At 41.0% G+C, this 27,365-nt stretch overlaps 1 protein-coding gene and 1 long non-coding RNA gene across 5 annotated transcripts in view; one reads left to right on the top strand and one right to left on the bottom strand.

Moving 5' to 3' along the window:
- Positions 1-3,657: 3,657 nt before the first annotated feature.
- LOC120285083 lies at positions 3,658-5,197 on the bottom strand. Its single transcript, XR_005544356.2, has 2 exons — positions 4,665-5,197; positions 3,658-3,787 (listed from the first exon to the last, which is right to left on the bottom strand). It is a non-coding gene; the product is annotated as an uncharacterized LOC120285083 (long non-coding RNA).
- A 529-nt stretch (positions 5,198-5,726) lies between these two features.
- Positions 5,727-27,365, top strand: part of LOC6727147 (protein doublesex) — a 45,172-nt gene continuing 23,533 nt past the window's right edge. The window contains exons 1-2 of one of the 4 annotated variants that reach the window (XM_016175826.3): positions 5,727-6,542; positions 12,670-14,041. In XM_016175826.3, the coding sequence (XP_016033630.1) occupies positions 12,988-14,041 (1,054 nt within the window). In that variant the 5' untranslated portion in view covers positions 5,727-6,542; positions 12,670-12,987. Of the gene's footprint in view, positions 6,543-10,927; positions 10,946-11,452; positions 11,568-12,669; positions 14,042-27,365 lie in introns of those variants that run through there. The other 3 variants (XM_016175825.3, XM_039295936.2, XM_039295935.2) reach the window with 3 other exon arrangements.

Here is a 27,365-nt window from a genome sequence, read left to right as displayed (position 1 = left end):
TGGATCAACACTATACAATTTTCTAATTTGGCACTCTTAAACAAGTTGGTCAAATTGCAGCTCTACTACTTAAATGTCATACCACACTGAAAAGCAGCACAACTATTTGGCCTTTGTGGAAAAGTTTGAAGACCTCAAAGAAAACAGCGAATGCATTTGGCATACGTGTGTGGGCCAACTTTGAGATACAAATAGTTGGGGCGAGCTGGCAAAACAAAAGTCTGTGCGATGTGTGGGCTGCCAAAGACAAATAATCAAAATCGACAAGCGAAATGAGCCAAAAACAAAGCGGCCAAAATGTTTTTAGTTTGCACAGTCCTCGCCTTGAATGGCAGCCTGGGGAGCAGGAGCTCTCTCCACCAGCCTCCTCGCCACTTATGCATGTGTACCACCAAAAGGCCAAAAGGATATGCGCACGTGCTAATGTGATTAGATACACAAACACCAGCATGCTGATGCTGGAAAAGGCGACTTGTTCGAGGAACCGCAACATGCAGTGCAGTTGATTGCGGCAAGCCAGCTACAATAACAAGAAAACTCGACTACCGAGCTGAACAACTTCATTTTCGGTATCTCCGAGATGCAAACTATTGTTGCGCAGGTCATCATCATCGTCCACATCATCATCATCACCATCATCATCTGGGAACTGAGAACTTCTCGACCTGCACTCCGCCCCTTCCCACACACATATGTACTCACCACCCACCACCATCCCTGCCACCCACCTTGGACCTGGCCTTGTGCGCTGCGAAATTATTTTGTCGCTACAACTTTTCCATCAGGCAGTCATCAAGTGCAGCACCAACCCTTCAGGACAGGTCGACTCGGGCTGACCACTGATTTAATTGCAATGTGCAACACATCTGCTGCGATGTCACCAAATGCGCAGGGGAATGCGTTAAGTGGTTTTTAATAAAGTTTTCACTTGTATCCTGGCTTCGGCCTTGCGGATGACCAAAGGGTTAATTGCTCCCCCTGACAATCTGTGGTTGTGACGGATATACATTTTTTTACACTAAAGGTCATAGATGCTATGTAGGATTAACTTTTTGTATTCGGGAAAGTGTGCTTAAGGCTATGTATGTTTTATATGTATATTAATATAATAAACTTTTTGAACATCCTTTTGTACCTGGATAAGTATCATTAGTATCACCATATCTAATCAAACTATCCTGAAAGATATCGGCTTTTCAAAATGAAACTAATAAAGTAGGGAAAATTAAGTAGTTAAGTAGCGGGAATTTTAAAGACCATACACTCGATTATCACGTTCTTAAATGGGGCACATGTATTTGCTACTATAATATATTAAAATAGCCCAGTAAGAACTTTAATATTCGACTATAATAGCTTTTGTCACGATCTGCACACATTTTACTTATTTAATTTTCTATGATAAACAAGTAATCGTGAGCGATAATGCCATGTTTTATGTTGCATGATCAGTGTAATTGCTTTATTAATTGCAGAACGCCGAGTTCTTACTTTGTGTTAATGCAAATTTCGTAATTAAATTAAATACAGCCTTCGCAGTTAATATATTTATTTGATATTTAAATACAATGTGGTGCAAGTCACCCCAAATTGAACTATTTCTAAGATTAAAACCTTTGCTGGCACATTTATTAGGTGTCACGATATCAGCTTAGGGTTCCTTTGAAGGGCTTACATCGGATTATGGGGCACATACGCACCAAGTGTCAACAACTCAATTCGATGGGCAGAAAAAAAAACAGCCAAATGAGTCGGCTAATTTGTATTGATTTTTTATCGGCCAGGCCAACTCCCTTTTTTCTTGCGCCCCATACTTTTTCAGCTCTATGTTGCTGGTGCGTATTTCTGTTTGTTTTGAACTTTCCCATGCATAAATTTTGCATATTAATTGAGCGACTGTCATCAATATGTCTGTGCGCCGCCCGGAACCCACCCAATGACCATTGACCATTCCCTGCGCCAGCCTCATCACAGCATGGCATCATTAGTTGGCCTAAAAAATCCCATCAGGCTTTGATTAACATTTTGTGCACACAAATGCCGGCCAAATGCAAGAGCGTCTAAATGAGTTGCATCTAATTGAGTGACAAACACGCCACGAACAACACAACACCACCGACACACCAGTCCCAGACCCAGACCCAGACCCAGACCGACATCAACTGGCCACCTCTCACAAACTGTGCCAATTTGTTTTAAAATGCATCATCCCGGCGCTCAATCAGCTCTGCTCGGTCCAGTCCGGAACTTATCCCACCCCAGGATCCCCCAATGTCCAGTGCCTGCTCTCGACTGTTTTTCAATTTGCATGCAAGCGTAAATTACTCTCGGCTCGAGACCCCTTAACCCCTTCCTGGAACACCGGTCCCTGACTCCACACGGATTCCGCCCGCTGGTCGGTTAAAAGGTTTGTCCTTTGGCCGTGTTCTATATGCAGATTGCCATCGCTTTCGAGGACTGCTCCGTTCTTGCTCCTCCTTTTTGGTGTGCCTGTCGGAATCTTGTGCCTGACTGCTTTAAATAACTCTGCGTATCTTGGTTATGAACATAAAACACGTTTTTTGGCACCCCATTTGTCATTAAGCTACCAATTTGCTCGGCTTCAAAAACATCTCAAATTTCCCACCGACCGCACGAGAGGGGGGAGCTGAAAATTAGCCAGGCTATAAGAGCCCAAAGAAGTGAGATCAAAAGGCAGGCGATGAGGACGAGGATGGCGAGCCTTTCCCGAAGCCGGCCCAAAAATGATAAACACACAAATCTTTGAGACCGCAATTTAAAATTTTAAAATGCTTTTTAATTGAGATGTTTCGTAAGTTAAAACAATTTACTTACTTCTGTATATTTAAACAAAATAATTAACTATAATAAGGATGGCTTGAAAATCGTATTTTAAAATCCGATTAGTCCTGCACAAATGCTCTTTTCTGGGGAATTTAACCCTCCACTTGTTTACTTAAGTGTGGTGTAATCAAAATTGTTTTACATGAACTCCGAAAATTCCCCCATTAATCTTGAATGGCAACTTGAACAATTTCACGGAAGCAGTTTTGACTTCGTGTACATATTCACCCGATCCGTTCGGTGGAAATGCAAACTGACAGCGGCGGTTGATATACATTTGCGATCTGGGCGCCAGACTTGTGTACGATTCGCATGCCTAAGCAACTCGACTGGCTACCCAGTTAAACCGGAGAAAAAAATGGCGATATAGTGATAATATTTATGTATATATGGTTATAGATGTATGGTTTGAAAATTCTATTAATATGCGATGTATATAACTTACTCCCCGACTTTCAAACTAAAGTAACGCATTCAAAGTAGATGCAATTTTTCTCGGTGCACTTATCTACCCACTACCGCAAACTGAGCCGAAAGACCTCCTTCCGACTCGCTAACAATGTACAACAACTTGTAGAATGGCCATAACAATTATAAAACACGAACACGAGTCGCTCGCGGGGAATTGCAATTGCAATGGGAGGCAGCAGGGCAGCGGGGAGAGGTGTCTGCGGAGACAGACTGCGGTTGGCAACTTGGATTACCTTTATCTCGCTGCCGGGTCATCCGGAGAATTCTGCGCCGCGCACTTGGCAGCATTCCCCGATGTCGTCGCTGTGTCGTGTATCTTTGGTGCGGCTTTCGAGGTGACAACTGCGACAGCTAAACGTCAATTTGTATAAATGTTTGCAATTGCCACCGATGCGTCGTTTGTGGTGAGTGTGGAGTTGTTAAAAATAAAACACACTGAACGCTGGTGATCGATGCGGGGGTCGCCAATGTCCTACGAGAAGAAAAAAGAGTATCTGTCAGATGCAGAGAGTGGAACTGCGAGCAAGAGAGCAGATCATAAATAAATATTTGCCGGTTCCTTAGCAATTTGCATTTTTTCTGACCGCCCGAGTGTTTGTTGTTTGCCGTTCTGCCCCAAGTTTGTTGGCGTTTTTTGAGAGCGCACTCGGCCAAACGAGTTTGGATTCGGATGCGTATCCGCGAGATACTCTTCCCGCGCCGCTCTTTGCTAATTGATTTATGAGATTGCAAATGCAGATGCCTCCAGCCAAGCTCTTTCGACACTCCGCCATAAAGTGGGCTAAAATTCGTGCGATCCAAGGTATAAATATGCAAGAAATGCGTCTGCAAAGCTATGTGAACTTTATCGTTCCACAATCGGATTCGAATGAAAAATGTATCTCATTGCATACAGTTTCGTGAAAATCAATAGCCCACCGCTCTCAGCTATAAACATTTCTGTTTCACTTTCGGTACATTTTTTTTTAAATAATACGTTTTAGTACCCTGGCATGCAATTATTTTAAGTTCTTGCATTACCTCAATGGTATTGAGAGTTAATATAATAAGTAAGTAATTTTCTTTAAATTCAATTTTGTATGAGTAAGTCAAAATAATTACATAATTCATTAAATTCAAGTCACTTTATCACTTCATTTATTTAAATGTTAAATTAATAACTTTTGTCTCTGAAACCCTAAGCGAGAATCAAAAACGATTAAGTAATGAGTATTATTTTAATATTTTCTGATCGCTGAGCCATTCATTCCCCTACAATTTGGTCACCAATGTGAAACTATCGAAGTACCGAAGGCCCTTTCGCAAACGAGTCACTGCCCAGAATCGAACTCTCGACCGTTTTTGGTTACCTTTTTGGGAGTTGCGTGCATCGCCTGGGGGAAGTATCTTTTAATGGAGCCGAGCATCGGACAAATTATCTCCGCCGTACTGTATAAACGATCCTGACTAATATAACGGCTGTCGATGAAAGGGGACCTTTCAATGTGATAAATGCGAGTGCGACACACGCAAATCGCTGCGTCTCCGAAGGTGGCATAAATACGCGGCGCAGGCCGAACGAAGCCCAGCTGAGTGGCTCGACCTATATCGTCGGCTAGACGCCCAAACCCGATTCGATGCTCCCCATATCTGGCGCTTCTTCTTCTCGCGCCACGCGGAAAGAGAGCGGAAGAGAGAGAGAGCGGCCAGAGTGCAAATTAACGATCGGCACATGCAGGCGGAGACGTCAATGTACGGCAACAAAGTTGCTCCACTCGAGCTTCTCGCAGAGATTCGCAAAAAAACACGCGAATTTCAAGAGAGCACCGCACAGAGAGGAAGAGCATGTCTTCGATGTTTTATGCTCCCCATTAATGGGGCAAATGCACTTTACTCTCTCGCAGACCCGTTTCTCTCCGTAACTCTCTGTTGCCCAAGATGCTTTCGTTTGAGTTCTTCACATACCAACGTTGTTTCGAGCTTATCAGTTTGCTAAAAATCGCGGGAACCTATTAAAGAAATGCCCTTCTATCGTATAAATGCTTCTGTTTAAGAAATATTTACTTAGTATTTAAAATACTTGTACGTTATTTCGTATTTCACTTATTAAAAAACAACACATAAGTAACATTTTCCTTCAAAATTTAAATTTTTTTAAATAAATTTTATTTTGTTGGTATTAGCGGAAAATAGCCCTTAAAAGTATGCAACGCAGTTAAAGAGCATTAAGTATCCGTAGTGTGGAACTTATATTTTTTGCGGCGAATTTTTCATAGTTCATAGTTCATATTGTAAGAATTGTGTTTAAATTATGTTATGTTTAGAATGGTTTACTTATGGCAAAAAACATAGTTAAGGGTAAGAATGAAAACGGTATCAAATAAGGGTATCCGCATCTGGTACAAACCCAATTTGCTTTTTCCTAGTTGGTGTGCAGTGCATCCAGCAGTCGAGCAGGTCGGATGCTCGCACTCGTTTCTTTTTTCGCGGTGCAGCAACCAGAGTGCAAATACAAATAGCAAGAGCGTTGCGTCGCCAGTCGGTGGGCCCGTCTCTGTGCCAGAAACACATGCTCAGTTTTAGGTCCGCCCGTCCGCCTGAAAGTCCGTGTATCTGTCCGCTGGCTTTTGGTCTGCTAGTCGGACTGGTACTGGTCCGAGTGTTAGTATCGTGCTCGGAGCTTTAGCTTTGTGGCCGCAACCAGTTTGCTGGCATCGATCGTCCTTTGCAGGTCGTGCATGTCGCGTTGGCGTCTCGCGCCGTCCGCGTTCCGTGCTCGAAATCGCAATCTCAAACTGAAGTGAACAGAACTGGAGCGGATTCGGTCCAAAATTCTGTGCGATAGTTTTTAGTTGCTGTGCGAAGTCCGCAAATATCTCTAGAATGCGTTGACCTACAGGGAACCAGATCGAACCGCGAGTGCCATGCTAAACAAAGTCGTTTGCGGCTACAGCTTGTACGGTTTAAGATAACAAATAAAAGAAATACATTTTTACCGGCTCCACACTCTCACTCTCGGTCCACGAGGCACTCCCGACCGCCTCGATCCCAGTCGATCGTACTCCCCGTATCTCATCGAGTGCTCCGAGTGCTAGTGCTATATTCTCTCACTTTGCTTGCATAACCAAGAGCAAAGCACACCGCGCGGCGGCAGATCGCAGATGCAGATACAGATACAGATACTGCTAGTAGTCTAGTAGTGGACCTGGAGATACTCTAGCGAGTGCATGCAATTGGCATTGTACCCGGTAAGTGAACGATGAGTTACGAGCGCTCTGCGGCCAAAATGTGCCACCACTCCGCTCCGTTTTGCCACCTTTTTGCCCGGCATTTGGGGGCGTTGCAAACTGCCTTGTAATTGCCTGACATAAATGCTCGTGTGTACAAGGCTTAATGGCGATAGCAGCAGGTACGCTCAGCGATTGCCATCTACAACTGGCGGTATGACTGCTGGATGGGGGGAGGGGCAGGGGTTGCGAGCGGCCGGTTCAGGCCATTGTCTGACTTCCAAATTAAACAGGAAACGAGCAACAGGTCGTGTTTTGCAGCCGCACTATGAGACTCCCGCATAGCTCCATTAGTTTCTAAGATTGGGATAGTCTAGGCCATTGCCATTGCCATTTGCGATCGGTTATCCTAGATGGCCGCATACAAATAAGGCAAATTGGACCAAAGTCTAAATGGTTATGAGGAAAATGCAAATGACAAATACGAAACCAGCTTGCTTAAGACGACAAACACATGCTGCATATTCTTATTCAAATTAAAGTTGAAGCGAAGGCGGTTCTTGTTACTAATGAAGCTTACCATCGATTATTCACGAGTGCTGCATTTATGTAATTTATGATGTAAATTTATGTTTAATTTATTTACACTTAAAGTTTTAGATTTAAATATTTTTTGTTATCTTGGGGATAACTATTCATTTGCTTTGCTTATTATTCTTGTCATTTGTACTAGCAATAGCATAATTAACCTTGCTAAACCCGTAAATGTTAAAGTTTAAAGTCATATTTTAGTGGTAAGAAACTGCAGCTTGCTTTCACTCACGAAATCTCGACTTTCGTGAAGACGGATGACGGAAATGGCAAGATCGAGTACACCTGTCATAAAAAAATGCATAAGAACCTAGCATGCCGTGTGAACCTAGTCAGCAAGCATGCAGGCTTTTCACTAATAGATTAAATAAATAACTAAACCATATAAGCAAGACGAATATTTTAGTATAATATATGTAAATCTGAGCTTGGTAAATTTTCGCAAAAATATATATAAATATAAAATACCTGTAAATGCATTTTTCTTAGTGCACAGTTGTAATGATCTTTACTTAACTTTTTAAGCTGCACCCCACTTGCAATTATCATATAATCGACTTAAAGTACTTTTGCCATTTATAACGCCGAGCTGTCCTTGGCCCATTAATAACCTGAAGTGGGTTCTTATCGTGATCTCTTCCGCTTTAAACAAATTAATTGAGCATACATGCGCAAGCTGCACATTTTTTATGCTCGCCCGTAATCAATTTAATCCGCTTTTCCTCTGGCAACTTTGACAACTGTTTCCCTTGATATTTGTCATCATTTCCCCCAAACAATTATCAAATATTGAACACTGATAGCCAGCAGGGTCTTTCTCTTAAAGTGGCTCTTCGGAGGAATTATTTCTCTGCGGGTCTCTCAGCTCATACAAATTAGAGGCGACATGCAAGATAAGCAATCTTGTGCAGTTTTTAAACACACAGGCAAAATAACAACATTTTGCCGTGGCCAGCGGGAGGCGGTGGAAGAAAGGGGGCGGGTATCTGGTGCTAGCACGAATGTGAGACCCGTTATCAGCACATCGTTCATGCTCAATTTACCCTCCATTTAAATACAGGGTATTAACTCTTTAGACTCCGAAATTAAGTCATTACAGCAAACGAAACTTGAGACAGACAAACACTCGCACTTCATGTCACCTAGCTAATAGATTGAAATTCTTCATCGCTAGGGGCTTTTGGCTATGTCACATATATTTCTCCCTATCTTTCGTTCATTGGGTTCTAATCAATCGTCAAACATTTTAAGTGTGAATGCATAGGGAAGTTCAATGAGTCACCATAATGTCAAACTAAGTGCAAATTAGATTAAACACGAATCAAATACGCCAGCAGGTGTGGAGAAAGTCGACAAGCAGTATAGTAGAATCTTATATTCCCTATCTGAGTGTAAAACACACGGAAGCAATATATTCGAATAGTCGAATAATCTTAAATTCTTGTTCTTAATATAAAGAAAATTAGTATATATGTATGTATATATTTCATTTTCAATTGAGCAAAAATATTGGCAAAACAATCGTATTGAGAAATATTAACCACATTTTTTCCATGAATACTTAATTATTTGGTTTTTATATAATTTATATACAATTAATTAAATGTAAAGATGTTTATACTTTAGCGTGTCATAAATTAATTTAACTTGAACAGAGTATCAACACACGTATTGACTTAGCTTATTTGAACAGGTATGAATATTTTGTAGTTTAGGTTTAAGTAAACCCCTTATATTTAAAAAAAAATGTTTTTTAGACTCCCTCTTTTCCATTAATTGTTATTATATTATAATATATTTCCAAAAATCGTAATTCATCATATGTACATACATATGTATATAATATATGTACGCAAATGCATAAGTTAAAAGAGTAATAGAAATGCCACGAATTGCACTTTTATTTCCAACCTAGTTAGATAAGAAGTATATACATATACTAGATTTCAATGCCATACATCTAAAAACCCATTTCCAATAGCCCACTCGAAACCATTTCCTCGTATGTAGTAGTTATCGACTGACTGTATAGGAATGATTGCAGCTCCTTTGTTAGGTAGTTGCACAAGCCTCTAAAAGACCATTATACCGGAGTACCGTCCGCAAATATCCACATCACTCACACGCCCTTTAGAACGAAGAACTAACCAAAACAAATGCAATAAAATTCGCAGTGCAAAGCGGGCAAGCAGAAATGCAAAAAAGCAATTAAGAGGCGGAAGGCAAAACTAAGACTAAGTCGAGCGCACTGCAACTCGAACCCGGACAAGTTGCAAGGCGACTGCAACCGGCAACACAACTCAAACACTCACAAGTGCAGCGAAAGCGGCAACACCAACGAATCGACAACAACAACGCCAGCCAATGTGTGTGAGGCTGCCTATGTACTAGTCCGTCCGTTTGTCTGCGCGAGTGTGTGTGTGTGTTTGCTGCATGTGCCAGTACGATGGTGTATTGGTGTGCAGCCCCCACATTTCTCCAAATGCACGCAACGTCGACGCTGCACAGTGGAGCCAAATCATGGGGCTTAATTCAAAAATATGTAAGCCTCCTAAAGATATAAAAAGAAGGAAATTGATATATTCAAAACTTTTTCTTACTTTTTAATGTGTTTCAAAGTTACAGTGTTGGATGTTCGGGAGATAAACCCTTTTCGATCCATATTAAACTTAAAATAGGTACGAAATAATTTCATCTTTATGATTTTTGAAAACTGGTACCACAAAGTAATTCCTAAATTCAAGTAATAAATGGCTCCTTTGGTAATTTGAAGAGGACATAATACGAATTGTTACTTCTATGATTCCTTGGTAAAGCCATTTTAGTTCAATGAATTAAATAAATTTAACTTAATAGATGACATAATGATTAGATTTTAAGATTTTTGAAAACTGGCACTACAGAATAAAATCTAAATTCGAAAAATATAATGATGTAAACTAGTAATACTAGTTGTATATACCTTGATTTTTTGATTAAAAATAAATAAAATTGGAAGCCCAGCGTTACTCAAACATCCGTCCAACCTCGCAGGATTATCAAGGACTTTTGGCCCACTGTGGCTCAGTTTGGTGCGCTCTTGCTCTCTCGATGCGATTTTCGGTTCCGTTTCGTTGGCGGTGCCCGCTTCCACGCAAACACAGGCAAACATCGCACACACCAGCGAACTGGTGCACACACACACTCGCACATCCACCAATACTGACGCACTCGCTCGGCGCTTTTGAGTTCTTTGCATCCGCGTCTTGCGGCCCAATGTGAGTTGCCTTGTGCATGCCAAAGATTTCAGATCGGTCAGCAGCAGCAGAAGCAAAAAGCTCGGCTCGCGACTCGCGGAACGTTTTTAAATAGTGGTGCGGATTAAAAGAGCAGATTTGTATTTGATTGGCCCTATGAATATTAATTTTTGCACGTTGCTATCGGTGCTGAATCAGTCGCTTAATTGGACTACAATCGGATTCTTCAGTCGCGCGTTTTACCGGCGGCTTTTGCGAGTCAGTGGAGATCGTGCAACACTTTCTGTGTGATTTTTTGTTTGTTGTGTGACGACTATTGATTGATATTTTGTAACATACAGCTGAAAGTGACTGTATAATTGGAATTGTGGAAAGCAAGTGTTATGTGTGAAAATCAACAAAAGCTCAACATACCAATTATTATTCTAAACCATCAAAAGTAATCCGGCATATTCTTACCCATAATTTAAAAACCTTAAAAGTATATAAATCCAAGTTTTAATATAAAGTTATTACTAATATATAACGTATTTTCAAATATCATTAAAAGTATTTTGACTCTTAAATATAAAGTCTTTCGAAATACACGTTAAACAGGTAAATTACACGTTTTTAAAGTTGCAATTTACGATATTTTGAATGATCAAATGATCTTGAAAAGATATATAAATTATTGCAAGCATAATAATAAATCATTTTTAAACTATATGAGCTGTTTTATTTTTTAAAAATTAGTTAGTCATAGCAATACAATAAAGGATAAAAGAATAAAGAAAGGATAAAGAAAAAGGAAAGGATAAAAAGATAAAGAAAAAGGATAAAGAATTCGAAAAATATTCAATTAGAGAAATTTTTTTTTACAGTTTTTATATCTCGACTTTTTATTAGTAAGCGTTATATGATTATACAACAATTTTCTAGTAACAAAATTTGATTTTTTTTTTAGAAAGTTGATAGGCAAATTTCGGCCGTAAATTTACCTTAACTTTTCAAAATTTTAAATGTTTTCCATATTAACTTTGGCTCATAGTTATTGTATATTATTTTACGATTCATAATTAACCGTATTACGTAAATGTATCTGAATTTTTTACACCTTAAAAGTATATAAATCCAAGTTTTAATATAAAGTTATTACTAATATATAACGTATTTTCAAATATCATTAAAAGTATTTTGACTCTTAAATATAAAGTCTTTCAAAATACACGTTAAACAGGTTACACGTTTTTAAAGTTGCAATTTACGATATTTTGAATGATCAAATGATCTTGAAAAGATATATAAATTATTGCAAGCCTAATAATAAATCATTTTTAAACTATATGAGCTGTTTTATTTTTTAAAAATTAGTTAGTCATAGCAATACAATAAAGGATAAAAGAATAAAGAAAGGATAAAGAAAAAGGAAAGGATAAAAAGATAAAGAAAAAGGAAAAAGAATTCGAAAAATATTCAATTAGAGAAATTATTTTTTACAGTTTTTATATCTCGACTTTTTATTAGTAAGCGTTATATGATTATACAACAATTTTCTAGTAACAAAATTTGATTTTTTTTTAGAAAGTTGATAGGCAAATTTCGGCCGTAAATTTACCTTAACTTTTCAAAATTTTAAATGTTTTCCATATTATCTTTTGCTCATAGTTATTATATATTATTTTACGATTCATAATTAACCGTATTACGTAAATGTATCTGAATTTTTTACACATCTCGCAAACGAAAAAGACGCTTGGAAAATTAATGTGTAGACATTTCAAAGAGTCAAAAGTCGACCATAATTCCAGTACCTCCCATTAACTATTTGCGCATCCGTCATTTCTGTTCGAGACAGTATTATATAGTATTATATGACACCGGGACAAATTCACTTCTCTATCAATACAATGTATCTACGTGTTTGACTCCGCCTTCGAGTTGTTTCTGAAATCCAATACGAGTCCAAGCAATGTAAAGGGGCGTGGCTGATCGAATCTAAATGATTTTTCATACTTTATTGCCATATAACATGCGATGTCCGATGGCCAATAAAAACGGAGTTTTAACATCTGGTCTTGTTTTTAAAATATTTTTGGAGTGAGGTGTACGCGAAAATATTGCAAACATTCTCTATAGTTAGCAATACAAATGTAAATTTTTTGCCACTACTAGCCAAGCATGCAAAAAAAAGGCTAAACTAAACTTCACAATCGTTTATAAACATTTGTGCCTCTTGTTTAGGAGTATATGGATGCATTGGAATTGCATCAGCTGAATAAGAGTTGAGTGCATATTGACTAATCTTGTATTAAACAGAAATTTAAACTTTTTCTTTTCAGGTGCTTCTAAAATCAAAGAAAAGCAGCTAAATTTAAAAGTGAGACCTAAAGTCTAAATATTTCTCAATACTCTTCGGACTTACGCAATAACCTAAACTTACCAATAATTCATGCAAGACTAAATTGCAATAAAAGTTTATAATCCTTAACAATATAACTCTTATTGAAAAAAAAAAACTATAATAATTTAAAGCCCCAGTGAATTTAACAGCAAAAGACAATTAATAGACACAGAAAATGCTAATAAAAATAGCTTAAAGCACGGTTAAATAAACTCAGACGCTCGAACATTTACATAGGATATTAGAAGCTGGAATCATGGTTTCGGAGGAGAACTGGAATAGCGACACGATGTCCGACTCGGACATGATCGACTCAAAGAACGACGTCTGTGGCGGAGCCTCCAGTTCCAGCGGCAGCTCGATTTCGCCGAGAACGCCACCCAACTGCGCCCGCTGCCGCAATCATGGCCTGAAGATCACCCTGAAGGGACACAAGCGGTACTGCAAGTTCCGCTACTGCACGTGCGAGAAGTGCCGACTGACGGCGGACCGCCAGCGGGTGATGGCCCTGCAAACGGCCTTGAGGCGAGCCCAGGCGCAGGATGAGCAGCGGGCACTGCACATGCACGAGGTGCCGCCTGCCAATCCGGCGGCCACGACCCTGTTGAGTCATCATCATCATGTCGCAGCTCCCGCTCATGTCCACGCCCACCATGTGCATGCCCATCACGCACACGGAGGACACCACTCGCATCACGGACATGTCCTGCACCACCAGCAGGCAGCGGCGGCCGCAGCAGCAGCTCCGTCGGCTCCAGCCTCCCATCTTGGTGGCTCCAGCACGGCCGCTTCTAGCATTCACGGTCACGCCCACGCGCACCACGTCCACATGGCAGCCGCTGCAGCCGCCTCGGTGGCTCAGCACCAGCACCAAAGCCACCCACACTCGCACCACCACCACCACCAGAACCACCACCAGCATCCGCATCAGCATCCGGCCACGCAGACCGCCCTGCGATCTCCGCCGCACAGCGATCACGGCGGCAGTGTGGGTCCGGCCACCAGCAGCTCCGGCGGTGGAGCACCCAGTTCCAGCAATGCTACAGCAGCCACCTCTAGCAGCGGATCCAGCGGTGGTGGAGGAGGAGGCGGAGGGGGCAGCTCTGGTGGCGGAGCAGGAGGCGGTAGGTCATCGGGAACATCGGTGATCACTAGCGCCGATCACCACATGACCACGGTGCCTACGCCCGCCCAATCGCTGGAGGGGTCCTGCGACTCGTCGTCGCCCTCGCCGTCGTCCACTTCCGGTGCCGCCATTTTGCCGATCTCAGTTTCCGTCAATCGCAAGAACGGCGCCAATGTGCCCTTGGGTAAGTGACTACATTTACATTCATAAATCTGAAAATGCATTACTTCATAACAAAACTTACACGGTCTGAACTCAATATCGAATGTGCTTCGTTATGAGCCAAAAGAGCACAACTCCACCCACCACGATCTCATAAAAAACTAAGTTTATATCTTTTGAGATCGCCCATTACCAACATTACTTATTGAGTGGTTTTTGAAGGTTACCTAACGAAATTTGTTGGTCTGAAAACTATTTTATGTACAATCCATCGAATATCAGATACCCGATACTTGCTAGCTTTTTTTTATTTATACGGACGGACTAGGCCGTACGGACAGAACGACATGGATAGTTATCCAGATCAAGAATATTTATACTTTATTTGGTCGGACTATAATAATCCGTTTAAATCTGACAAAAACAACATATTTTTTTTTGATGAGAAATAACAAATAGAATGCATCCTACACTATTTGTTAAAATCAATTTAAGAACAGACGGACATTGGGTGATCTTGCAATGGCCCATTTAATTTAATTAGGGTCATGTCTTAAGTTGTATCTGTCATGTAAAGTTTCTCCTTTGGGAGTGCCAAAAAATACACGATCTGCGATCTTTGCAAGTATCTAGCCGTATTTATGGCTCATTTAGTAAAGTGCACACGGAAAATTGAAAATGAAAAGCGCAAAGAAAATTGCCCAGCCTTTTCATCCTGGCCCTGTCCACGAGGAGCAGTCCGCCAAGGAGTGGCCGTGCATCTCGCACCACTAAATGATTGCCACCTAATTATAGGCCGCAAATGCCGCCGCTGGAAGTCCCGAGGACAGAACCATGACTCCACGCGGCGTCGCGGCACGTACCATAGGCATCTGGAGCAGGGAAGCCTCCGACAGAAGGCCTAATCAAGTTGTTGTTGTTCTCAGGGGCACAGACTAGTAAATAACAAAGGCAGCCAGCGGGAATGACAATTGCGTATGGAGTCGACATAAAGTTACCCATTGTGTTTAATTCTTAAAGATTTGGAGCTAAAAAGTTAAATTATGTGAAGTTATCTGAACAGCAAACGGGTACATCCCTAGCAGCTATGGGTATGTTTGGCATACAGTGTTGGCCCGTAGTGTATATCTACGCAAATGTACATAATTAAGATGTTTTATTTGAAAAATAAATAGAAGACTTTAAAACTCCAAGCAATGTTACAGTCTTAATGACACGGAATCATGAGACCAAAGCCCCGTACTTGCCGACCAGATGAAAATGCTTGGAAGGAGAGGCATTGTGCCGTCGGTGACGGCCCATGACAAAATCAATTAACTTGGATACACAGGCTGTCAACAGTTGACACCTGAAGGCTCCAGTGCCGCCTATTTTTCTAAGGCGATTTGATCGCCCATCTTAAAGCGTTTAAGCCGTATTTATGCGTGGGAAAAATACTCTTCTGGTTGGCAAGCCATGTGCGCTTTGCTTTGCACTAGGCCTTTAAGGATCTTATAGTTTTAAAATATATTTCACTTAAATTTACTTAATGCTTTCAAATTGAATATATGATATGTTGCCAAACCTTTGGCACAGTGGTTATTAAAGCATTGCAAAATTCTTCTTCAATAAATGATATTACATTTAAAGCAAGACACATTGGATTAAATTTATCTTTATTGTGTAAAACATAGTAATGTGATTAGCATATTAAAGTATCATTCAGATACCGACACCATGGGAGTTGTAGTTTTTAGGATCCCAACTTAGGCAATCAGTCTAAAGCTTTAATCTTGCAGACACGCATAAATGAAGAAAAAATGGCTCTTTATGAATAATTCGCTGTATTAAATGAGCCATTATTATCCGATTCCTTGGGACCAGCATTTATGATCGGCGTTCCCAAGAACTTAGAATGGCAATACCCTAGGGTAGCAGATATAAAAGCTGATTAGCAGCTGGTTGGCGATTCCGTCTGGGGGTGTGGACTCCGCCAAATCAGGTGCAATGAGGGCCATCCAACGCTCGGCTGACCACGTTCCCTAATTGCACCGCGGCACACAACGCGGCATACAAATGCAGCACAATCTACGACTACGACTACGGACAATTACAAGACGCTCTGTCAAGCCAATCCAACACGACCATCCATCAAAGTGCTAAGCAGGCATGAAACTTTTTCACAGTTGCATTTTCCACTCGCCGATGTCTTCTTTATGCATACGAGCATTATCATTATCGGCGCGTAATGGCAGCCAGACATGGATCAGACATTACGGCGATCGTTTAGCAGAAGTGCAGACAATACAAACCGACGTCTGTCAACTGCAGGCAGTTCGTCAATCAATTGAACACCGCTCCACCTCTCGCAGTTCCTCTAGCGCCTCGAACTCCTCAGGTGCCGTAGTCGCTGGCAGCCAAGTAGCCAGGTTGTGGCCCCGATGTCTGCAAACATGTAAACCCAAACGTAATCTCGATCGCCGGCGCGGAGCTAACTAACCCGTCTTCAAACAGGAACCGAGATCGGGTTTCCAGCCGGCCAAGGCAACTTTGTTGCAAATTTCCTAGTCGCCCAAAACAAGTCGGACGGCTCATTAGTTTGGCCTGCTGCCCACACTGGCGCTGCCCGACTCCGGAATTAGTCATACCGTCTGCGAGTCACCTCCAAACGCGAGGTTAGGCACTTGGCACTTTTCATTGGGTCTGCTGCTCCTCCAGCAGTTGTTGCTCCTGCTCCAGGGCTATCATTTTGTCATTAAATCTGATGGCCATCATATCCCGATAATAGCTGAATGCCAATATTGTAGAACAGTCAATTGCCCCAGTATCAGTAGGAAACTGGGTCTTTCCTGTGCTCAAGATAATTTCCAAAACACAAGGTTATGGTCAGTGTAATGCGTTTAGTGATTTTTAAACATCTGGTTGAACACGTAATTGATTTGAATTTAGATCAGACGGCAGTTCTAGGATCGAGACTGGGCGGTACCTTTATTTTTAAGAGGAAACAACATTCTTCAAATCCGTTTTCTATTTCTATGTTGTGGTATTAAATGTGGTAGTGATTTAACAACAAACAAAATCAAAATATATTGTGTAGTTCTAGATTAACCACCACTAATGTTATTTTTATACCCTACCAAATGAGAATGATAATTTCATCAGTTAAATTAATTGTTATTTGAATGCTGTTTGGCAACACTTTGTTGAATATACTGTTCATTTTGCATGGTGCACTAATACACTCAATATTTATTAATTATACATAATTTAACGACATAAAAGCGGCCATGGCAGTAAACTGCATATAGAAGAAACATAAAATTTAAAGCAACTTCGAGTCATGTTTGTGTAGCGTTTTCACAAAGTCAAGGTAACCATGTTGGCCAGCAATCGATAAACTTCGACTTCAGTTAATTAATTTAATGGGTTGTGCTAATTTCGGGCTCTTAAGACAGGCAGCGCCTCCTGGCCAGGCCCAAAAGACCTGGTGCCTGGCCAACAGATCTCTCCCAGTTGTCTGTCTAGAACATTTAGTGCCGCCAATTCGACTGAAAAACCCCCTGGTAGAGAACGAAAAACTTTGCTGCGCTCGTAAAATGAAGTTGTAAAATGTATTTTTGGTATATTTCGCGAACATACATACATTCTGGCCGATTTTGTTTTCGATTTCGTTTCAAATGGCTCGTTTGCCGGCTTCCAGCTGGAGTGGAGAGCGTAGTTTGCATTTTATTATTTCCCATATTTGAGAAATGAGCTCGGGAGCAGCGCTTGGCAGCTTTGACAGGTCATTTGGTTGGATAATTTACGAGATTTCCAGTTAATATGTTGGCATTACTGTTAATACTTGTCCGCCGGACTTTGTTCGCGATGCCCGGCGGCGGTCCGCTCCAAGCCGGGATTATATGCGCCCGAAATGGGGCTTAATTATATGGCCAGAATCTATCCAGGAACAGACCACAAAAAGAAATACTTTTCCGCACGAACAATAAAAATATGGTTTTCTCTTCTCGCAATTAAAGCCGTTTTTACGAGCAGAAAATTAGTGTAGTCGCAGTTTGCGATCTGGCCTCTGAACGGTTCTAGAATGGCTCTAAACACGCGGCAGCTGCAGCGGATAAAGGCATAGGGCTAATATGCTCAGGCCTTCCTTGCTGGCGTTATTTACAACCTGCCAAAGTCATTTGCATCGGCGTACAGGCATAATCAGCTTCCATCCAGCAGGCATCAATTATAGGGCTCTCGCCGAAGCCCAACCCCCTTTTTTTAAGCCAGGTTCTAAGCCCCGAAGTATTCACTTGAGCTGCATCCTCGAAATGCGGGCCATTAGGCTTCGCACTCTTTTTTTTGTTTTGTTTTTTGACAAGTCAAAAAGCTTGTGAATCCGTGAAAGCGTACTGCCAAAAAAACTAAATTACCCTGTGTGAAGATTCAACGGCTCTTTAAGTGAGTAAAATTACGGGGTACAAACAGATTTCAACAAAAAAGATACTATACATACACGTTCTCTGTGTGAAGTTATTATCGTGTGTCATCAATCAAAAATTTAAAATTTTCAAAACAACAAAGGAAAGTATTACATTTAAAGACTGTTTCATTCCATCTTCGACTTTGTTGCCAAAATATTCTCTCTGTGTAGCTAATGTCCGAATATCCCGAAGGGATATTAAAAACACTTAAACAATTAAGAAACAGAGTTATTTATTTAGAGGAGGGCATTGGCTGTAAGGAAGTCATTTTCGATCCCATTGATATAATGTTAATACGGGCATTCCGTTGACAAGATCAACAGCACCGGGAAGGAGGATGATTGATGCCCGGCCCTGCTGCTTTTGTTTGTACGATCAAAATAGGTGGGCACTTAGAATAATTGCTCCTCCGGGCGCGATTCTTTGCCACTCAATTTATTAAATTTATAAAATATTTATGAAGCCGTCTCTGAGTACGTTTACTTATAAAAACTTGTTGCTGCAAATGGTGTAATTGCATGTGAAGCACTGCTTAAAACAACATTGTTGGACCCCCCGAAAGATTGGGGCGCTGGGTCTCGGTTCCTCTGTTGCCACTTAGTAATCGGACGCCGTCTCCGCTTGGCCACGACTTCAGAACTGTTTACATTTCCACAGACACGCAATTTATGATCCGGCTTGGGGCAGGCATTGTTCGCAGCATCGGCATCGCTGCTTGCAACTTCCAACTGGCAACCTGCAACTTCCCTGCGGCAGATACAATACGACTGCAAGTGCGCGAGTGCATTCGAAACGAACTGGAATTTGGGAATGGGCAGAGCAAAGCACTTGCAGATTTATGGCAGGCATCTGCCCAAAGGTGCCAAGAACTTGCTTCATAAACCGAGTGTGTGATTGGTCTCGCCGCGGGCCAAATTGATTTATGGTCCTCTGCGGATACGTGTTAGCAGTTATCAACTGCTAAATCAGAAGAGTTTGCGCCCACAAATGATTTTTGCCTCGTGGAATTGATGTCCCAATCTAAGATTTCTAAGCTTGGTGGTTTAATTATAACAATAAATAACAATAATAACTGCAGCAGGGAAACTTAAACTGTTTTAAAATGCTTACAGATGGAAAAAAAAGTGCGTTTCACACGAAGTGCGCTTAATTGATTTCTGCGTTCTGTAAATAATGCATGATCTATAAAACTGGGGGCTTAATTATAATAACTAATAGCTAGTCAGTGCTACAAAATATATATTAGAGTGCTTTAATCTGATTGCAAGTAGGGAATCAGTGCATTTCACACGAAGAGGGTGGGTCTGTAAGAAAGGCAGAGAAACAGTTTTAATAAGCACATAATGTGCTTTTAATTACTTATGAAGATTTTTTAACGTAACACTAAGAAAGAATGGTTTCAATAAAAATAATAATAAGTTGATGCTAATATGAAAATATTCTACAGCCAAATATTCAGCATTGCACTAATTAAATTCATTTTAAATTTAGGAATTTGTCTTATCCATAAAATGTATTTCGCATACTGCTAGTACCAACCTCTCGAAGTTCAACGACCTCCATGATTACCCTTTTCCTCCTTCAACCTCTTATGCTCCGCATTCTGCTTAATATCCCTACAATTAAAGTTGCATCAACAAAACTGTCAGTAATAATATCCATATCTTATGGGCCAACGGCCCCGGGTTCCTTTAAGCCAGTTTTCCACAGCGAATGCGTATCTGAACTCCAGAGCAAACAGTTGCATACGTGCATAAATAGGTACATTGATCAGCTGATTATAGGGCGCAGGGGAAAACTGGTTTTCCTCTGATCGAATTCAAAGCCGCTTGCCAAAAGATACATCCTTAACTTTAAAGGATGTCACGAAATGTCAACAGCAACAGAGCTCGAAATGAGTAAGGGATCTACTTTCTACACGAGAAAAAATATCTGTTTATTAATTTTTATTTCATTTAAAAATTAAATACATTTGGAAAAATTAATAAAATTGATAGGAAATTATGCAAGCACGTAATTAAATTATTTTCGATTGCTTGCTAATATACAAATACATTCGTACAGTGTACGTATTTGACTATTTGCACTTTGTTTTTCGTTCAACCCATTTGCAAACCGGCGATTGCCTATAAATAGCAGGAAAAATCATCAAAATATGCAAATTATTAAATTAGATTTTGTATTTATATTGCATTTTATTCGGTGGCTCTGTAAAATATTTTCAAACACCGTCACGCTTTTGCGACGAACAGAATTTCATAAATTCCGAATGCACTTCCACTAACTAATCTTAATTAGAAGACTCCGGCCAACTGATTGAGCACCAGCCCCCTTCATTAGTATGCATTGTTCTCAGCCACTTTGCACATCTGGAAAAAAGTTTGGCATGCCACTTAGTCATTTCTGGATGCCACCTCCTCCAGTTACGCCGATCCACTTCCTCCGCCGGATAATTGTGCCATCTGAATCATAAATTACCAAACCAAATCAAAGGGCGGGGCGGAGGCAATGTGATATGATCATGGGAGGCGCACACCTTTGTTTGGTCATGTTCCTGGTCATCTTATCTCGGAACGTCCCCGGTATCGGCAAGTATCTGCATGTGCATCTGCATCTGCAGCGCCGCCCAAGGCTGGTCTAACCGGTATCGAGATCGAGATCGGGATCAAATAGCTGGCCAAACATAAAGACTGATTGATGCACGGTCCGAGTGCTGACCTGGATGAAGGCGTCTGGCCAAACGACTTTATTTCGTCTTGAATACGGTCTTTAATGTCCAGAATTCAATGATTGATAGGCCATGGCCAGGAGCCCCGACAACGCCGAGCATGTCGATGGCCATTAGGGTAAATATGTGAATTTGCATATTCGGCCAAAGCCAGCAACCCACGGCTCTCGGGCGACCAACGCCCTCAACACGCGACCACACGGTCGGTCGGCCGGTCGGTCGGTCTGTCACTCGCAGGCCTCCACCGCGCTTGTCTATCAGCAGTCCAACAATTTGGACCTCGGTGCACCCCATTCACTTCATTAAAAACTTGTTGCCATTTCAATTTGAAGCCGAAACACCGGCTGGGCGGAATAACAAAAAAAAAATACACCAGAACTCACAGCTTCGAGCTGCCCGATGCTGCCCGCTGGCTGCCACAAATTGTTGCATTGAAAATGAAATTGCACACGTTGATTTACATTAATGGAGACGGGCCATAAGGAGATACCTGCTCCTCCAGCCGGATTAGCTGTGCGTATCGTGGCCCACAAGTCTGGTCCGCTCCGAGTGTGAATGTCTGGCTGAGAAGTCGTAAATAGCAGCTAAATTGCGGCGCGCAAACTCGAGCATTTGAGCACACTCGAGCTTTAATTGTGTGTATAAATTACACTTGCTGGATAAACCATTCTAGTGGATGTGGCGCTTCCTGTCATATCGCCAGATGATTTAGATAGGACACCATGATCACCTCAACTCAACTGACAGCTTGCCATGGAGATTACCAGACACTGTTGGTGCTTCCAAACCGATTGAACATCACGCATTAGTAAAGATACAGTTAATAGATTAGGAACTTGTCTGGAATCCTTTTTGCAGATACTGCCTGATACTATCTAGTCTAACTAGTTTGTTTATGTGAGAATGAAAAGACTTTAAATTAATTAAGATAAATATTAATTGCAGCTTTCTATGATAATGATATTGATTGGTATTGATTATTAGTATTTTATAAAAGACTTTTAAGGATTCCTACCTCGTTTGCTTAAGCTTTATCCATCCTTAAGATACTTTCGAACTAACCAAAGTGCTTAGGAAAGAACCATATCCTTGGTTCCAGAATTATTCCATGCATTAAACTAAACTCATGTGCTCGAAACTCATTTGGAAATCGGTTTCTATTGCCTTCATTAAATTCGAAACGATGGCAAAGCTTCGGGCCTCGCCCACACGCATTAATTCCCGCCAACATATATGTACATACGTATGTTTGTATGTACATACATATATAGGAGCTATTAACTAGCCCCAAAATGCTGGCCAAGAGGATCATAAAAGCGCCGTGCCCCCATCGACTTGCCTCCTCCTGCGGCCTGCTCGAGATTTTTAGCACATTTTTAATTTATTTTCAACATTTTTACAATTCTAAAGCATTTTTGCATCTCGTTCCTGGGCATCAAAGTAGTAAATGTCGCGCTGCGTCGTAAACGTGTAGGGTATTCAGTTGAGTCGAGGAGCGGGCGTGAGGAGTGCTCCCTTGGGAGTGCATGGGTGTACATGGGGAGCAGTTGGGGAGTAGATGGGGAGTATATGGGCAGTATATGGGGTGTAACGATATGGGAAATACGCCGGGAAACCTGCGCAGGAACTTAACGTTGGAAACGTGCGCGCCTCAAAGGCAAATTACGTTGCGCAGACGCATTTAATGAGCTGCGCGCCGCTGAGTTGCAGAGCTGAGAGCTCAGAGCTGAGTTTCTTTTACGATGTTTTGCTCAATTCCTACAATATTTTTGTTAGGTTCTTAACGACTAACGACTAAGCCATGCACTGCAAGAAAATGACCCAGAATCAATCATGCAGCTGGTCACTTTAACATGTTTAATTTGCTAGGATGGAAACAACTACTGGTTAAGACACATTAGTAAATGTAAGTGTATTTTAATCTTACCAGATTTGTAATTCAAATACACATGGTATACCAAACTGATACCAAAATAGATGAGTATACCCACATTGTGTACCGGATAAGTGATTTGCTTACCTGACCAGGCTGAATATTTCTCAGGATCGTAGATCAAACCACTCGCCAATTGGTTACCCTTTCGCAGGCTCTTGGGCCTTCACATTATTGGTTTGAGATTTCAAACATAAAATTATAATTTACAACTTTGTTTTTTGTTCGCTGGCTGGAGTGGAGAAACATAAAACTACGTGGAGTCTTTTTAAGTTGATTTTAACAGCGCGTAATTTCATGAAATGCGCGGCAAACAGATGCGACTGGCGATGGAGATCCATGAAGATGAAGATGAACATGGAGACGGAGATGGAGATGGAGGTGGAGGTGGAGATGGAAGCATAATATGGCCCTAAACCGGTGGGTCCTCAGCCGCCGATCGCCAGTCGGTTTCCGCCACTTCACTTCCCTGAGGTTCGCCATACAACTTGGCAAAATAATTTAATTAGCTTTGCTTGTGGCTTCTCTGATTGCCGGCGAAATGATGGGATTTAATTTTGAACCGTTGCCATTTAGTTTTTTATGTCATATTATAGCAATCCCCTATGTAGGGTTCAAGCTGCAGGTCAACCAAAACACGAAATTCCAAACACTTAAGCTTAATCCTGTGAACATAAAATGGCAATCGAAGGTGTAGCAATCTTAGGAGGCAGTGATGAAGCAATAAAACTTCTTTAAATAAATTAAACAATAAATGAACGAAATGTAATATAATAAATAATAATAAAGTTTCAGATAAACCAATCCGAAATGTCAAGTTTTCCACTATTGCAACGACTTTACGCATCGTATCTATGCAACCTTCGGTCGATCGGCCATTGAACTCTGGGTATCTGGCACTTGGTCGGCGCACATGATATTTTATACAAATGCAATTTCATTCAATTACGCGGGGTGCAGACTGCAAGCATATTGCATAATTTGGATAGCCAAACGAGCACTGACAGCTGCAGATGGAACCGAATCATCATCATCATCGCCACCGAAACCGCTGGGCGGCGAACGTCGACGGAACTCACCTTGAACTTGAATTAGTTTCCACTGCATTGCTTATTCATATCGAAGTGTTTATATTTATATTTATATATGTATATGTATATGTAACAGTTCTGAACTCGGGTATTTGCATTTAAACAAACATCGATACCGATACCGATGCCGATGCACAAACACACATGACCAAGGGTGGGCACGTGGGGCAGTTCAATTCCCGGTTGGAATTGGAATTCGTGTGAGGAAAAGTGAAAACGCCTTGTATTTGAAATTGAAATTTTTGCGAACTGTTTCTGCTGATTTGTTTAGCAAATTTTCTAAATCATTTCCCAACGCTTTTGCAATGGAAATGTATTTCTCAGCGGAAATTACAAATGTTTTAGGTACTTAAAACTGGTCTGTAATTAAAGGTATGCAAAGCTTGCGCTTCATATTTACTATTTAATCCGCAAAGTAATTGATAGATCATATATTGCAAGCAAAGGTTTGAGCAATATTTCATAGGATGCAAATTACACTTTAACGATGCACATTAAGAAGCACTCAGCGTGTACATATAATAAAAGATATATTCTTTTAATTTGATCAATTAAAAAGATTATAAATATTACTGGCTGACATGCGCAGTAAAATTAATAATCGCAATTAAAATACATTGTCTTAGCCAAACGCCTTTGATTCATATACCCAATTAGCCAAACTCGCGCAAATGGATTAGTCTGCATTTTTCAAACGACTAAAGTTAGTATGTATGACATACGTTTTGTGTCAAAACTTTTGACAGCTTGTCCCCAGCCAATTAATTTCAATTTCCAACAAATTCTTGGCCAAGACACTGCCAGACACTATAAACTCGGTGCGATTTATTTTGTAATTTTGTAATTTCAATTTCGCCGCCCCACAGAGTAGTACGCTCGAAATTTACGAGCGCGGTCATGGATTTTAATGAGCCCCGACCACAGACCCTCCATTAACATTTCAGCAAATTCTGCAGTTGTAACAACTTATAGGTATAAAAATAAGATTCGCGAGGCGAACAAATATTAGCAAATTAGTCCGGTGTCTGTACAAATTGTCTACGCCATTTGGCAATTCAGTTCTTCTTCGACACTGGCATCCCAAGATGCACCCTACAAAAACGAGGAAAATCTACCAAACTCAAGCGACCTTTCATTGTTTTCCCAGCACTCTTTTATCAGCTTGTCAATTTATCATGGCAACATACACTTCACCGGATCTGCCCAATGCGTCTTCTATTTTAGGGCACTGAGTGGGCACGTAGTGGACAGTTTAGTGAGGAATCTCTGGTCCATTCCTATCGGCGGAACTGCAGACACGTCTGAGCGCCGGGAAATTTATTGACTCGGTGTCGACAGGCGCTAAAATTGACCACAGACGATGATGCAGAGGTTCCTTGCCACTGTACATTGCAGAAGAAAAATCACAAATTGCAAGATATGTGCTGTAGAAAGTGCACTCCCCTACCTTACTACAAATAAAATGATTTTTTAAAATGACCACCTAATAGATATTCATTATTCATTAGGATATGACAGCTGTCAAAATTCCAAGTGCTGTTGGTTTATGAGTCATATAAACTGAAATACAAAGTTTGATCTAGAAAGCGAAAAAATTAAAATCCTAAATATGTATTCCGGATTTGTTGAGCTCACTTTGTGATAGTCAAGTTTAATATTCATTAATTTCCAACCATCACCCTGATCTTCTCCAAGCACATAGAGTGCGGTTTTGAAAAGCCTGAGCCCAATGGAAACACATTTGCAAGCCAATAAAATTGAATAAGCCAAGGACGGGTTTGAAGTGAAGCAGTCAGCAGTCGGCTTTGAGCACATGGGAAACTCGCACTGCACTTTGCTCGCGTGTGAAGGCAAAGTCAAATGCATTTGTTTATGATAGACATACGCACACCAGCGGGCACCCACAGCTGTCTGGCTCTCGACCGCTCAACTGCTCAAACGCGCTCTCTCTTCGGCGAACATATAGTATATATAGTGTAGATATAGCTATAGGAATAGGTATAGTCGCACAGACCCGGCCGCGACCCATCCCCGACCACGACAATCGGCACGTGTAAGCAATTTGTTGGCGTAATCGCAAACAAATGCACTCCCGATGCATTTCTGGCGCTCTCGATGGCGTTGGGCCTCCGAACTGCAGTCCGTTCGCTCTCGAGTTGCTCTTGATTGTTGGTGTCTGCCTTGACAACAGAAAGTGCGCAATGAAAATGGCATTTTCCTTATTAATTTATGCTTGACCGACCACCACCGTACGTATACGCAACGTGGGCCGCTCGCTTGTGCTTCTGCTTGCTTGTGCAAATGAAACATTAAGTGCCGAGAATGTCTTAGACATATTCACATTTTTCGAGTAATTTACCTAATCTTATTTATGGGAGGCGCGCTATCGCAGGTATAATTTATGGGCACTGCTTATTGGATGGGCCTCGGGACAAATTGCGAGAGATGCAACAAAATTATCCAATTATGCTCAGCAGATATAATTAATCCGTTAATTGTCTTGAGACTAGCCTGGATTTATGACGGCCACCCGCCTGCAGACATTGGCATTGTATCTGCAGCCTGATTTATGGCCATCACGGCGTATGCTCAACATTTAATGCCGCTTCCCCTTCCCACTCGACATTTACCGAATGCCATTTTCCAATTGCCAATTGCCGGGCAATAATTCAATATATTTATTTTAATGGCTTACATGCAAATTGTGCACTTTGTTCAATTCTTTCGTTAATTGCTAAATGCAACTGGCTGGCCAAAGCTATTAAAATTGAAAAAAAAAACAGCTACAACTATTTGACAATTAGGCAGGTTTTTTAATTCGAATAACATGTTGCCTATCACTCAATCGACGCGCAATAAATTCCGATTTTATTTTCATATCCATGCAAATATCCAAATCTGGTTTGTGAAACGTCCGCTGCACAGTGTTTTTCGCCTTAATTGATTCATTAACTTTACGATTTTTTGTCGCTTCAATTGCGCAAGAATTCTCTACACACGAGTGGGGTGCATAAAAATATCAGTATATCTATATATCTTAATAACAAGAATTTAGCATGCAAACACTGATTGGTTATCTAGGTGCGCTGCTCAGTCAAATGAGAAATTCAATTTAGCCTATGTTTGTTCACGGGCGAACTGTTTGCGGC

The sequence above is a fragment of the Drosophila simulans genome, chromosome 3R (genome assembly GCF_016746395.2).
Source record: "Drosophila simulans strain w501 chromosome 3R, Prin_Dsim_3.1, whole genome shotgun sequence".
Taxonomy (NCBI): Eukaryota; Metazoa; Arthropoda; class Insecta; order Diptera; family Drosophilidae; genus Drosophila; species Drosophila simulans.
The sequence above is the reverse complement of the archived record's forward strand: the minus strand, read 5'-3'. Positions and strand labels throughout refer to the sequence as shown.